Source organism: Aspergillus niger (assembly GCF_000002855.4).
Source record: "Aspergillus niger supercontig An06".
Classification (NCBI taxonomy): domain Eukaryota; kingdom Fungi; phylum Ascomycota; class Eurotiomycetes; order Eurotiales; family Aspergillaceae; genus Aspergillus; species Aspergillus niger.
The window spans coordinates 214,013-228,081 of NT_166522.1; the positions used below are offsets into that span (position 1 = coordinate 214,013).

Sequence of the window (14,069 nt, forward strand, 5' to 3'; positions counted from 1 at the left end):
CATGTCGCTTATTCAGCCCGTGTTTTGAAACCCATTGCCTGCCGCATTGCGATTCTGGGGCGTTAGGGTGGTTAGTTAGATTAAGATCAACTGGCTTAGCGCAGGGCACGAACCGTGTGGATGTCCCCTACCTCAAACGTACAGTTGTTGCCGATCAGGGTCCGCAGTAAGAACTGGTGTAGCAACGGTGTAGCAACCGCCAGCTGATACATGTGAGAAAAGCAGAGTCCCGACATAATGGTATAGGGGCATTTGGACCAATCCTAGCTCAGCATGCTTGAAGACGAGGCAAACGGATGAATGTTGGCATTGCAGAGGTAGGCGGGGGGCTGGAACAACTAGTGGAGAAAGGGACCGCAGGAGCACAAGCGGAATCGGTCACCTGATCTTGCATGATGACATGTCCGACCACGCCTGCACCTGTCAAGCCGTTGTCGGCATCACGTCAACCAACTGATAAGGGTTTGAAGTAAGAGGTTCGTTGATTGACCACGTTACGATATATACCACCGCCATAACACTCGGTAAATCACCACGCCACTGCCGGGAGTTTGGGGAATGAGGATATGTGACTGGCGAGAAGTGGGGACCGCATCCGGAGCGGGAGACGGCCCGTGCAGCGAACCATGGGTAGTCCAACCGCGGATCGGAACATCCGTAGTCTCCTCCGGCTTTGGATTTTTTTCTTGTCAACACTTTCTAAAGGTGGCGAGCAAAGGTTGCCTGCTACCAGCGTGGCTCTGGTTTGGGTTAATTCTTATCGTGTGTATAACCGGCTTCTCATGGTGAAGATAGATGCGCTTCCTCCGGGGAAAGAAGGGTGCGCTACTCTCAATATTAGATCAGTGGAAGAGGCGGGGAACAGGAGGGTGACTGTCAGTAGCAGTGTCGCTTGAGGATAATAGCCACAGAGAAAGGAGAAGCATCAAGCAACAGGAAAAGTTGCGAGGATCTGGAGGATGGAGGAAGGGGCTGGATGTTGGTGGAACTGATCGCAAGTGGCCTTTTTTTTTTTTTTTTTTTTTTTTTGCTAACGCCGGACGGACTACTCTGAGACGGAAACATGTCCATCACGAAGCATGACGTTGACAAAGGCCTTTCTTCACAGGTTTAGGCAGTCCCAGGATAGAGACGTGCTATATCTTCGGGTACACACCCCATAGGGCAGATGCTGTTTTTGCGCTCCCAATCCCAGATCTTGTCAAATCTCTTACATCGACGGGGCGCATCTCGCGGTTTCCAAGCCCCCAACCCGGTTCCCGAAATGACATTCCCGGTGTCCTTTTGAAAGAGTACTGGGGTGACATCGGCCATACACTTGATCAAGTTCATCAGCATGACACTACAGTGGCGAGAATGAATCTGCATGAATTCTTCCGTCTTATTGATGGCTGTGCGGTAATCCCATTCATTCCGATGCACAAAGAACCAAAGTACGCCAACGCAGTGGACCTGATGCATTGCTGCTATGCAGTCAGAACCTATCTAAAGCGTAATGAGCATGAAAGGGGGGGTTGCAGGCGACACCGACCTTCAGACATTGCGATCACTTCTTGCTCACGCGGTGGAGGCAGACTCCACCACTCGCGTTCCTCTGTTGATTTGTTTATGGCGGGCAATTTGTCGTACGGAAAGCTAAATCGTCCGGCTTTGATACCGTTAATTGATAGACACAATTCAAATTTCGTACTTGCTAGGCTGAAGGCTGGAACCAAACTTACTTTTCCACAGTGTATCCCACGCGTCCCGACGGCTCTGGGTAGGTACGCCCACGAAATCGTGAGAGATTAAATCTGAATCATACTGTCGCGATTCGTACTGCAAAAAGTCCGATTCCGGGCCTGAGTTTCCCGTCAGCTGGCATTCATCCTAGTGGGATGCGAGTAGCTTACTGTAAGCCCACATTCGTCGTTGACATGAAGAGTCTGTTGCTGCGTAGGAGTGTCGAACGGCGTAGAACAGCACCGAGAAGATGAAGGACACGACACCGACAAGTAGAACTACAAAAGAATAGCTTGAGACACGAGTAGTTGGTATCCCATCATGCGCCCGCTGATTCTCGGCGTTCTCGTCCAGCAGAGGAATAATGCCCTCTTCCTCTGTGCTCAAAGAATTGCTTGTGGCATCATGGGTTTCCTCGTCCTTTTCGGGCGTCAGGGTGTTATACTTGAACATTTGAACGACTTTGTCTGAGAGCGATTCAATCTACCCAGTACCGAGGTGAAGAATCATTCCAGTAGAATAGACGAAGAGAGAACTGCATGCTAAGTGTCAGGGCTACAACAGAACAGGCCAAAGGCTCAAGGTACTTGCAGTGGGTGCTGGCGTCAGCAGGACATTTTAGTGTGGACATGACACGGGCGACCTGGTAAGCCTTCGAGATCGCCCCTGTCAGCACACAAACACTTCATGGAAGCTTCCCGAGACGCTCCCAGAACGTGCCCGCCTCGACATCGCTTCACTACATTTCAGTGTCTTACTATCATGAACTACGATTGAATGGTCAAGTTGCAGGCCAGCCAGCAATATTGATGTCCCACGACAGAACCAATCATGTTCATCCAAGGCTGCAAAAATATTCAATTTCTCTGTTCATTGCTGGCTTGTGCTCTTTTACTTGTCTGTGCCGCTCTGATCGTCTTGAAGGCTTTGCATATTGAGCCAAGTGAGGCGAGCTGTGACAAGCTCACCTACCCTTGGTCGCCGGCGCTGGATATTATCAAGTACCACTGGGAAACGTTCGAAAACCACCAATTTTCCATAAAGACTTCATATTTTAGCTTCCGCCCAACTCAAGAGATTGAGGATGCGTGGAATGAGTTACTTCCACGTGCGTTTGATTCTCTGCCCTGTCACCTGGCTCATCCTCCAGTTCCCCGGAGAAAGACCAGCGTGCAAAAAAAAAAAAAAAAAAAAAAAAAAAAAAAAAAAAAAAAAAAAAAAAAAAAAAAAAAAAAAAAAAAGAAGAAAGAAAAGAAAAGAAAAGAAAACAAAGGGACATAGCTGATATCAATTTCAGAGCACCCAATTTCGATCCCTGCAGACCGGCTGCAGAGCCTTGGACAGTTAGATTCAGCAGATGATCCTGCCTGGGTTCGGGACCCCGGTGATGCGAGTGCTATCCTTGCACTCCCTGAGTATGCTGTGCAGTTAGGCTGCTTAAATTTTCTCCGGCAGCTCGGCTATCGTTCTGACGACAACTTCACTCATCTCCCCTCGTTTCAAGGTGAGAATTCCCTGGTATGGGATAGAGCATACCAGTGTATCGAGCGACTGCGTCATGCTATCATGGTAAGGACTTCCAACGCCTGGATTTGGACCATTGGCTAACTTCGTACCAATCGCCAGTGTTGGGGTGATGTCGGAGCCGTCACTCTTTATTATAACGGCGAAACAACCTCTGAGACGGAGCTATTTAGAGATGTGTCATTTGACTTTGGAACACTTCATTATTGTCGGAATTTCGACAGCATAAACCAGTGGACGAAAGAAAATGGCGTGGGGGCCGCCACAATGAACAATTTGTGGTGGGGAGGTTCCTATGGTATCTAGCACACCGTAACACTGCAGGTGTACATGTTAAGACAAGATTATAAAGAAGCGTTACTTAGATTTCTAGAGTAAAAATCGAGTAGAAGATGGTGGGGTCTGTGTAGAGCAGAGAACCATTTCTGATTCATATCTAGCAGCTACCCACACGATAGAGAAGCCTCACTTCAACGTCATTGTCTACAGATGGTCGGGCTTACAAGCCGCGACACAAGATCAAACCAGGTCAGGAGATGTGGAGCTTGGCCACAAGCTCCTCGTTGAGCTTTTTCTCTTCAGCCTGATAAACACCAAACTTCCCTCCATCCATCGTGTCCACGAGCCGATGGATTTCGGCCACCAGGGCTTCGGCTTCCGAGCGCCTTGATAGTCCCTGCCCCCACAAGGCTTGGGCGATGATCCGGCGAGCGTTGATGGCTTGTGGAGAAGATGGTCCCAAGTGCGGCCGTGAATCCATCCATGCGCAAACCGGCCTTTCAGTTTCCTCTGCCTCCTGGTACTTCCCAATCTTCACCAGGTGGTCCGCGAGCATGTGCGGTGGCACCACATTTGATTCGTCGGGCCTCTTTTCCACCAGCATCCGAACGGTCTGTTCGGCCTCGGGAAGGTCCAATTTATCTTGAAGACAATAGATCCCCTGCCACAACTGGTACCAGCGCAGGTAATCGGTTGTGTAGAGAGACTGCGGAGGCGACGTAGCTGCCTCCTCCTGCTCTAGTTTCTCTTGGAGCAGCCGTAGGAGGAGCTGCAGCTTGATTCGGTGGTCATCGGAACTTGCCTCGTCAATGGGCAGCTGTGTAAGCTCGGCATCGGAGAAATTGGCCAGAAAGTTACGAGCGACGGAGTATTCAAAGCTATCCCAGAATGTATTGACAGGCACCGGGGCCTCCCATGAGAATGCCTTAGCGGTCTCGGATGTCGCAACGGCCCCAGTGGAGTAGCGGAATAATGATGAAACCGCAGCAGCCATATTTCAATGCAAGGATGGAGGTGTAAATACCTCGTGTTCGTGGTATGTAAAGATAATATGCAGAGACAGTGTAGCGATTTGGGTTGCTATCAGATTGCGGGGTTGGGACTCAAATCTGTTGATTTATGTGTATCTGGTGGTCCAATGAGAACATCGCAAAATGACGCACTGTGTGCTGACAAGGCTAACCCAAAGGAGTGAAATACAGTACGGGCCTGATCCGAGCTTTTTTTTTCACTTGATTTGACTTGAGTCCAGTTGTGATCGGTTGGCTTTCTCTCTCTCTCTCTCTCTGTGTGTGTGTACACCAACGTTGTGGATATCTCGATATGGAACCGTCATATCAACTTGTTGCAGGGGATGAGCCGAATGCCAATTCGCGAAAGCGCCCATTCCAAAACCCTAACTTGACGACTTCAACCAGTTACAAGATCACCTCGGCACTTCAGTATTTTCATCCATTTGCTTTTTTTAGCCTACTTGGAATATGTTTGTTGGAAGCCTCGACAATTCTCTTTCTAGTGAGATCGTACTCGGATGCGTCCCAGCCTTGGCCAGCATCCCCCGTTCCGCCGAGTAAGTGTGAGAATTCACTTTCGTTGCCTCGCCCGGAACTGATTCCTATCATCAGTACCATGGATTTCCCGCAACTTCACCCGAACTGCCACCATGACTAACCTGACGAGCGTTGCTGAAGTGGAGGCTGCCTGGGGTGCCTACGGTATGCGTTCATTTATTATTACCTGTTACATCATTCTATATCTCGCACCCTCCCTGAATCTAATGGCACAACGGCACCAGAAACGACGGCATTTGTGCATGTGCAAAGGCCAGAGCTATATTCCTTACCACCGAATAAAGATGTCCTGGCAGGGACGGCGAATGTCTACATGCTTAGCGTGCATCACCAACTGCATTGTCTGAAACAGCTTCACGTGGCGACTCTACATTTTCCGGGTGGAAATGGACAACAGAATCACGCGGAGGACTCGGAGTCGGTACGCCACATGGAGCATTGCGTTGATTATCTGCGGCAAGCGATCCTCTGCGCCGGGGATGCAACACTCGAGGGCCCAGATCCAGGGAAAAGAACTCTAAGTGGATATGGAACTACACATCAATGCCGCAAGTGGGATGGGTTGAATGGACTGGAGACCTGGAGATTGTTGAACAGTCCCCAGAACCCATAGTGTAGAATTAAGCCTGATGTCTTGCAGTGGTACCCTCCCATGACTTTCTATCTGATTGATACATGCAACATTTCAACCCCAACGTAAATGCATAAAATCAAGGCACGCGAGAAAGGGCAAATCAAAAAGGGTGATATAACCTGGACGGCATATACACAAAGGTGAACCCACAGAGGAAAGCCACAAAGGACAGAGACCAGTCTGAAATTTATAACAGATCATCAGTAATGGTATCATGTGCCGGAAGTACCTTTGTGCGTTTCTACGTGATCTCCGACTTGGAGGAGATGCAAATAATTTTGTCAGGAGGCGAAAAGACCAAAGAAGATACGACCAACGAAAATCGTTCAACTACCACCCTGTTATATTGATGCCTGCAGCTTCTAATCGCCTCGCAAAGATGGTAGGTAACAGGCGCATCCGGATTCCCAATGTTCCGACCCCCTTCCACTCCAGATCCCCACTTAATCTCTTGTTCAAATCATGAGGTCCGTGACCATAGGCTCCCCAATCCTTCTTCCGCAAACATCTGCAAGGCAGACCAGTCAATGGTGACTAGATTGAGCACTCATGGAGTGCACCAAGACGAGTAGAGGGCGGCGGAAATCTCATCCACATCGATCTCCGTGAGCTCTCGCTTGTGCTTGACAGTGTTCACGGCGGACCGAACTGCGACGTTGATTTCGTCGCGCTTGGCGGTGCCACAGCGTTTCTCCAACACAGTGGAGTCATCGGCTAGCAATTCTTAGTTTATATAATCGGAATCTCGATACCTATCGGGTGGGATCATACCAACGGGCAGTGCGAGAACAGTGGCAATGGCCAGGGTAAGAACGGCAGCGATCTTCATTGTGGATTGTACGGTTATCAAGATATATAGAGTCTGAGACCGTGAATGATACTTCAAGACAGAACTCAGTTTGTTCGATGCAATGCGAATGATAGTTCCCTTGGTAGGCGAGGGAGAACACGATTATATGGATAGACCTCTCACAGCAGATAGGATTACGACTGTCAGCACACATCAAGTGGCTGCTGTCAGAACACGGATGACAGGCGCCATGTTCAGGAATGTGCTGACCTGCGGGCATGCGAGTCTTTGGCATCCACGAGAACCCACAAACTTCCCTGCTGATTGCGCCCTGAAGGCTTCTCCCCTTTCAACTCGTCTTCCGTACTCTGCCATGATGCCCGAGCGATCATCCACAGAGACCTCTATCGATTCCATCCGTCACCATGAAAAGGAAAGCCTCATCGAATCTTACTATACCAAACAACCGCCACGATTTAGAATATACTCGAGAGCTCATATTGTCACCCTCTATGTGTCCAACGCCATTCTATTACTGATTATCGCCGCATTGGTTGGAAGTCTATCGCATCGACCTTTCCAGGATCCCACCATCGGCGTATACTGTACGTTCTCATATGTTGCTATCATAAACCAATGGTTGACCCAGGTTGCCTCATTCAGCACCTGCCAACGAGGCCATCGAGTATATCAAGCAACACAAATTTCGTGCTGCGCTCTTTGAGAAGACCCCATACATGGGATTTCCGACCGACGAAACGGACCGCCTGTGGCAGGAGCTATATAACTGTAAGTGCTGGCCTTGCTGAGCTCGGGGATGAAAATACCTGACACCGATCAAAGTCGGAATCTCCAAGATTCCAGAACATGAGGCGAGGATGCTTCCCCATCCAACGCTAAAAGTTCCTGGAACCGACGAATATCTCGTACAGCTTGATGTATGGCACGAGCTGCATTGCCTCAACGACTTGCGAATGCTACTATACCCCGAACGGTTTCCAGGGCTGGCGGGCGTGACGAATGACAAAGGTGTCATCGACCGTGAAAGCATCGAATTCCGTCATTGGGGTGAGAGTCATCCCCTACAAGCGTTTGCGGAAACATTTTTGACCACTAGCTAATTATCTATTGCTAGATCACTGTGTTGACTCCATCAGGGAAACCCTCATGTGCCACGCAGACGTTGCTCCAATTCCCTTCCGGGTCAACTTCCCAGCAAGTAAGGTCATTGTGCCACGATTGGCAACCACGCATACCTGTCGAAACTTTACCAAGATCCAGGAATGGGCCAAGGAACACAAGGCCAGCTACTGGAATTACAATGTCACCGCGGAGCAAGCGGAAGAGATTATGCGGGAATCGGGATTTGACAATGCGCCGTGGGAGAGCATTGATGACCAGTATATGGAATTTCCGGGCAATACATTCTTCACATACTGGCGGGAGCATCCCGAGGAAGCAAAGGCCGCTAGGGAAAAGACCGCAGCAAGTGGTCTGTAAGAAGGAAGCTGTTCAATATATTGGAGTGTTTCTCTGTGGAGGTACTTTCCTTTTGATGATAGACGGGGTGATCATGGATCTTTCCTGTATTTACCCGATTTGTCTTTGCTTCATATAGTTCCATGTCCTAGGATGCGTAATATTGGCCGTCGCCATCAAAGAAGTTTGTTGCGCTTTCCATCTCATAATAGATATCGAACAGTAGATGTATTGTCCAAGCGGTGGGTGATATTCTACTTATGTATGTGAAATCCATGCTCATCAAACACAGCCCTCATCTATGTGTTCGAATACTGAGATACATAGGGCGTGGTTAATGCCGTCGCATGTGTTCCTCCCAGCTGGAGGTCAACGCACCGAATCCATAATCATACGCAAGGTATCTCCTTCCCCTAATCGTCTCTGCAAAACTAACGGATTTTTTTCGCTGAGTATCATAGCTTGTTGGACCTCGTCAAAATTTCTACACCGATGCACAACGCCGTCGCCATTGATAATTCGAGCCTTTTCACCCGTGGGTAACTCAGCGACAAAGGATGGCTCGATGGTGTCATCTGCTGCGCACATAATCGCCTTGTGAAGGGCAGATTTCAGCACAAGATATGCAAGTGCGTAATATGTGATAGTATCTTACCTGCTCGAGATACTGAAGGCAATGCTCTAAATGATCCTCGCCCTCGCCCTCGCCCTCCCCTCTTCTCTCCCAGTACCTTGTATGGTGCGACTCGTGCTTAAGGGCCATCTTCAGGCTTTCTAGACAGTGCAGTTGATGAAACATCGACACCCCGTAGTGCTTTGTCTTCCCACCGGCCTCGTGTATCTGAACGAACCCAGTACTACTGCTGTCCATCCATTTGGCAGAGAAGGGATCCGGAGACGCCACCTCTGATTCAGATCGATGATAGGAAAATGTCTCTAAATAGGGACCAAGAGCTCCTGAATCGCATGATATATGTGATACCCTTAGCCATGGAATCCAAAAGTCGGCACCGTTGTTCATGCGGAGAAAGGATACCGCAAGGACTCCCAGGAACGTGACAGTGAGGCCAAGCAGGAGCCAAAAGTGATAACTGTGTCTTTTGCCGTCCATCATCCTACCTGTTCCAGGGTAACGCTGGTTAGAATTAGGATGTAGAGTTGGGAACGAAGGTCTCATTGCACATGTTGTGTGCCAATCGTCTGGCAAAATGTCATGCTGACATGCTGGGTGGTGTGCTGACAGTCATACCAGCCAGACCCACAAGTCACTGTCATCATTCAATTAGCCTATCTTCACAAAGACATCTGAGTAAGAACTCTCGGCCGTGTGAGGTCTGAAAATGTGTTGGGGGGGGGGGGAGGGGTTGTTGTGGTCTGAAGCACATTGTAGTCGTACACAGCCCCATCACCTACAGAACATCACCATAAATCCCAAAGACACATAATGGCCGAAGGAAAGTCACTGCGTACTAGATTGCAGTCATGGATTGCCACAAGGGCTGCTCCTATTTTCCGAGCCACTGTGCATTCGTACACAACTCTGCCAAATTCCGGTGAAGTTCATCATCTGGTTTCCGAAAAAGACGGGATTGTTGAATGCAACTGTGAGGGGGATGTCTTTGCTCCAGACTCCAACAACACACGACGTTTGCTTGATCCGGTACGCCTTCTATGGCTCAACCTGGGATTCTTCCTGATATCAAGCCTAATGTTCACGCTATCCCTATCGCCGTCTCCCCCACTGTACAAGGAGCGCGGAGAGGATACACAGCGAAACTACTGCCTTCAACAGGTCTCCATGCCGTGTGAGTAGAACTTCGTCACCAGCCACTCCTAGCCAGTGTTCCCTAATGCACCAGAAAACTCATAGCCCCGATCCTGGACGAAGTGGACATACGGGTCGCACCGCAGCGGATGGACGCCACCCTCCTCAACAGGGATCCCCCCACCATCTACCGCCAGGAACCCAGCATCGAAATCGATCGCGCCTGGGCCGCCTTGTATGATACCCGACCAATTGCGCTGACTCGCAGCCAGGTCCTGGCGATGGGCAAGGATCCGGCGGAGGCCGTCCGCATCCCGCCCAGCTGGGGTCGCGGCAACGACAGCTACTTCGGCCGCATCGACGCCTTCCATCAAATGCATTGTCTCGATGCCCTGCGGCGCGAGGCATACTTCGGCCACTACTACGGCGCCAAATACCCCGGCGGTCTCAATACCACCTCCGAGATGCATCGGCTGCACCTGTCGCACTGCGTGTGGCTCCTGGCCCAGAATATCATGTGCTCGGCCAACACAGATGTCTACACGCATATCTGGACCGATACCCTGGACCATGCATGGCCGGACTTCAACATTCAACACCAGTGCAAGAGTTACGACACCATCTTGGATTGGCAGCGGCGGAATGCCTTGGATGAGGACGACTTTGTCGCCCTTAGACGGCCGGACGGATACCCCTACCGTGTGATGACGCATAAGTTCAAGGAGATTCACGGATGGTTTCTTGACCACGAGGATGTCGGTGACTACGAATCCGGGGAGATTGCTTGACAGGTACCCTCTGGAAATGCTTCATGGGTGTTTGTAAAAAGGACTGGATTGACTGCGTTGAGTTCGGGGATCAAGCATCTTTCGTCCCTACATCAGTGGGGATTTAATAAAGCCCATGGGAGTGTGTTACAAGCAACAGCGGTAGTACTAGTCCTAGCATTCATGAGTCCACTATCACCGGCTCTGCTATATAAGTCATCCTCTGCGGATATACATGTAGACTACTCTACTCTTTATCATCCTCTCCTGATCCGTTAATTTTACCGTTGCACGGTTACTTCTTGTTGGGGGGGGGGCGGGTTTCTTACTAGTATATGCCCCGGTTGTACTTATCCCTATTAGTCTCTGCTGAACATTAAAGATACTGTAACAAAAGAACAACTCTCTGAGCCTAGAAAAATAGCATCTAGGTGCTGAACAGTCTCTACTATACAATCATAAACGTTAATTCTACCCACGTCCTCAATATTGACAGTCTGAAAACATTGCCCCATTCTAACTAGATAATATGATGATGATGATTGCCTTATACTCGACTAGCGCGCCCTTTCAGAGGGCCCTTTCTCAGTCTAACTACTAGTTATTATGACTTTGTATTTCTTTCAAAACCTCCATTATATATTATACTTATTCTCAATACCCAATCAGTCTTTTTTTTTTTTTTTTTTTTTTTTTTTTTTTTTTCCGTAGTATGAAGGTTTGTGTGGTGAGGTCCTAGTACCACTACGCCATCTGCCGCCGTTGAATATATAGTACTAGCTTCTGTAGCAGCGAAGTCATCGTAGTTCACTAACTTACTCTCTTTGGCTTGTTGGTAGTCAGAAAGATGTCAATGTGAAATTCACGGTGCGTCTTTGCCTACATAAGGAACTGGAGTTTCTATTGTAGCTAGTCATGAAAAGCCATTCATCTCAATCTGATTAGATATTTGCAAGTCAATATCACGATGTCCATTGTGCTTCCTCTCGGGCTATAGGAAAGTATATCGTTCCCAAAGAAACATAGAAGCGCATTCAGCCTGAAGGATCCTCACACGAAGATATCACGCTCCCTCACGTATATAGTTTGGGATATCGATGGGGGCATTGAGGTCTGCGCCCTCGTCTGCTAGCAGTCGCACGATCACCTCGGAACCCACATCCACTGCGACATGCAGTGGGCTTTGGCCATGATGATCGCGAGCCCCGATTTCGGCGCCCGCTGCAAGCAACTGCGTGACAATATCAACATGCGCAGCTCGTACCGCATAATGCAATGCAGTACGTCCCCACCCGTCTGCGCAATTGACGTCTACCCCTTGAATAAGGAGAAACTGCACAATTCCAACGTCGCCACGCTCGGCACTTATGTGGAGGGCTGTCTTGCCCTGGCTTTCTGAGCTGTATTTGTGTAGCAGGCTGCCATTGTCCCATATCTCCATCATGGCCGACAGGTTCGTGGGAACGTTCATTCGAACAGTGGGCAGCCCTTCCTTACACTGATGTCGAATCACTCCGCAATTTGTCGCCTGAGCCTTACAGACTCTCTGGCGGACTTCGAATTTTGATCGTGTGGTTCGTATAGCGCTCTCCTGGTGCAGAAGTGGATTGCTGCGGGCTTGAGGGGTGCTGGCGGACGTGGGATTAATAGAGGTTAACTTGGGCGTGCTGCTATCCCGTGGCAGATCCAATTCCGGGTCAAGGAGAAAGGTTGTGATTGAATCATTCATCTTATCATACCCAGTCAACGTGCTTGGGCTCAAATCCAAGCCTCCACCGACATATCCATCTTGATGCCATGACAACTTGTCAGGTGCAATTACCGCTAGGGGTTCAACCGGGGAGTTGTGCATTCCAATAGTTGAATCAACTGACATATCAGACCCCGCTGTTGTATTTGTTTGTTCATCAGTCACACCGTCTCCCACCGTTGGTGGACAGCTTTGACCCGACTTGTTGTCGGCGGCCATAGTCTCCTCATTCCGCCTCTCCTCGGGGCGTTCTTGCTGTTTATTGGCCAAATTTTGCATTCGCAACTGTTCTAGCTCAGCTTGTCGTTTGCCTTCATATCCAGTGTCATTAGTCATTTTGAAAGGGATCGGAATTTCTAAGCCAGAGAATCACAAGCGTGGGACATACGACGGTTTCTCTGTGCAAGACGATTCTGGACTCTCCTACGATGGAGGGCCTCAATTGCCACCTGTGCATCTATTTCTGCATTCATTGTTTCGATGGAATCCGGAAGCCGAAGGACCTAGTGGTTGAGTGCATATAGCTGTTCCCCCTATAACTATAAGAGCCTTCAGTATTTTCCCCGGGAAAGGGGGGAGGGGGTTGATTAATCTACGAACTCACATGTCCCACAAGAACAACCATCGAAGAACAGAGCTCTCGCAGCTCAAGTTCGATGAACTTCTGGATGCATTACGACAAACACGCTTAAATGACCGCATGAGCCACGAAGACCACCTACTATCCTGCCTTATCTGCCTAGGCTATATGTCTCCCCCAATAATGTTTGCTTGAAATCGAGCCTCTATCGCCATCATGCAGTAATGTGACATCGTCTCGCTATTAGCGCTGGCTTCATGCACGCGGAAAGAAACCACGACGGCTGTCACCGACCCAAAATCTTAGTTTCCTGCAGGGCCTGCCGCTCGTGCCATGATCGCTGCCAATGGTAATCACCAACAATATCTCCAGATCCATTCGGACAGGGGTATCGGGGGGCTGACATTCGCATGGACTGTAGGGAACTGAGACAGCGCTAGAACGCAGACGGCATATGAAGCATTCTCCGTCCGGACAGCCGACGGTGTATGTACCTAATGGGTATGAATTCCCTCGTTATGATTTGACTCCAGGGTAAACCCGACTCTGAACCAAAAACTATACCACGGCGGGTATCACACCGATGACCCGCGATCCTTTTGCTGCATCTGCGGGGTAATCCGTAAGCATGTACGGAGTAGGGAATCAGGGACCCGGTTGCCTTTACTCCGAGCCTAACGGAACGCTCGATTTCCGATTATTCAGCCTAGGTGTCAACCGTGAGGATCAATTCAACAAAGCGAAATCCGCTCCTTTTCATGATGGAGGAGAACAAAAGCTAGCTCGGTATCAACCATCAGGGTCGTTACCTTCGAGGTGTGGAGTGTCCAATATTTTCATACTCAATGTGTAAGAGGAAGTTCCGTACCATCGGTCGGTGCATGCTTATTATTGATACCTATCATGATCATATTAAGCTTGGCAAGTAGGTATCAGTAGTAGATAAAGTGCCCAGGCCAGCGGTTCACCGAGCGGGGGAAGATGGCTCAAGCTTGGCCATGCTTGTGAGTGCTTAGCGCCTGTCCGTGCCTCTACCATTCCCCTAGATATCATCCTGTCACTCTTGACCCGTACGGACGTTGTTCCACCAAATGTCTGATAAATAGCCAGGGTGAGTGATGATAGTTCTAACCTAGTGGCCAGGGGTACCGGGAGTAAAACAAATGCTCAGATAAGGATGCCCCACTCTATTGGATGATTGCGGGGGG

The 14,069-nt window shown here is 49.4% G+C and overlaps 6 protein-coding genes across 6 annotated transcripts, besides 1 other annotated feature; 3 read left to right on the plus strand and 3 right to left on the minus strand.

The window, feature by feature from the left end:
* Nucleotides 1-1,110: 1,110 nt before the first annotated feature.
* Nucleotides 1,111-2,175, minus strand: An06g00900 (hypothetical protein; the record flags this gene model as incomplete). Its single annotated transcript, XM_059748045.1, has 4 exons — nt 1,111-1,463; nt 1,532-1,635; nt 1,691-1,841; nt 1,893-2,175. 4 exons carry the CDS (start codon nt 2,173-2,175, stop codon nt 1,111-1,113), a joined length of 891 nt encoding a protein of 296 aa, XP_059603804.1.
* A 721-nt stretch (nt 2,176-2,896) lies between these two features.
* Nucleotides 2,897-2,995: a repeat region (repetetive DNA).
* Nucleotides 2,996-3,775: 780 nt separating this feature from the next.
* On the minus strand, nt 3,776-4,519 carry An06g00920 (hypothetical protein; the record flags this gene model as incomplete). Its single annotated transcript, XM_001390882.1, has 1 exon — nt 3,776-4,519. One exon carries the CDS (start codon nt 4,517-4,519, stop codon nt 3,776-3,778), a length of 744 nt encoding a protein of 247 aa, XP_001390919.1.
* A 669-nt stretch (nt 4,520-5,188) lies between these two features.
* Nucleotides 5,189-5,709, plus strand: An06g00930 (uncharacterized protein; the record flags this gene model as incomplete). Its single annotated transcript, XM_001390883.1, has 2 exons — nt 5,189-5,240; nt 5,321-5,709. 2 exons carry the CDS (start codon nt 5,189-5,191, stop codon nt 5,707-5,709), a joined length of 441 nt encoding a protein of 146 aa, XP_001390920.1.
* Nucleotides 5,710-6,527: 818 nt separating this feature from the next.
* An06g00940 (uncharacterized protein) lies at nt 6,528-8,020 on the plus strand (the record flags this gene model as incomplete). Its single annotated transcript, XM_001390884.3, has 5 exons — nt 6,528-6,536; nt 6,618-7,125; nt 7,184-7,309; nt 7,364-7,588; nt 7,656-8,020. The coding sequence occupies 5 exons, from the start codon at nt 6,528-6,530 to the stop codon at nt 8,018-8,020; spliced, it is 1,233 nt and encodes a 410-aa protein (XP_001390921.3).
* A 1,423-nt stretch (nt 8,021-9,443) lies between these two features.
* On the plus strand, nt 9,444-10,552 carry An06g00950 (uncharacterized protein; the record flags this gene model as incomplete). The annotated part of the gene is made up of 2 exons (XM_001390885.1): nt 9,444-9,804; nt 9,870-10,552. 2 exons carry the CDS (start codon nt 9,444-9,446, stop codon nt 10,550-10,552), a joined length of 1,044 nt encoding a protein of 347 aa, XP_001390922.1.
* A 941-nt stretch (nt 10,553-11,493) lies between these two features.
* On the minus strand, nt 11,494-12,617 carry An06g00960 (uncharacterized protein; the record flags this gene model as incomplete). The annotated part of the gene is made up of 2 exons (XM_059748046.1): nt 11,494-11,522; nt 11,609-12,617. The coding sequence occupies 2 exons, from the start codon at nt 12,615-12,617 to the stop codon at nt 11,494-11,496; spliced, it is 1,038 nt and encodes a 345-aa protein (XP_059603805.1).
* Between the last annotated feature and the right edge of the window lie 1,452 nt (nt 12,618-14,069).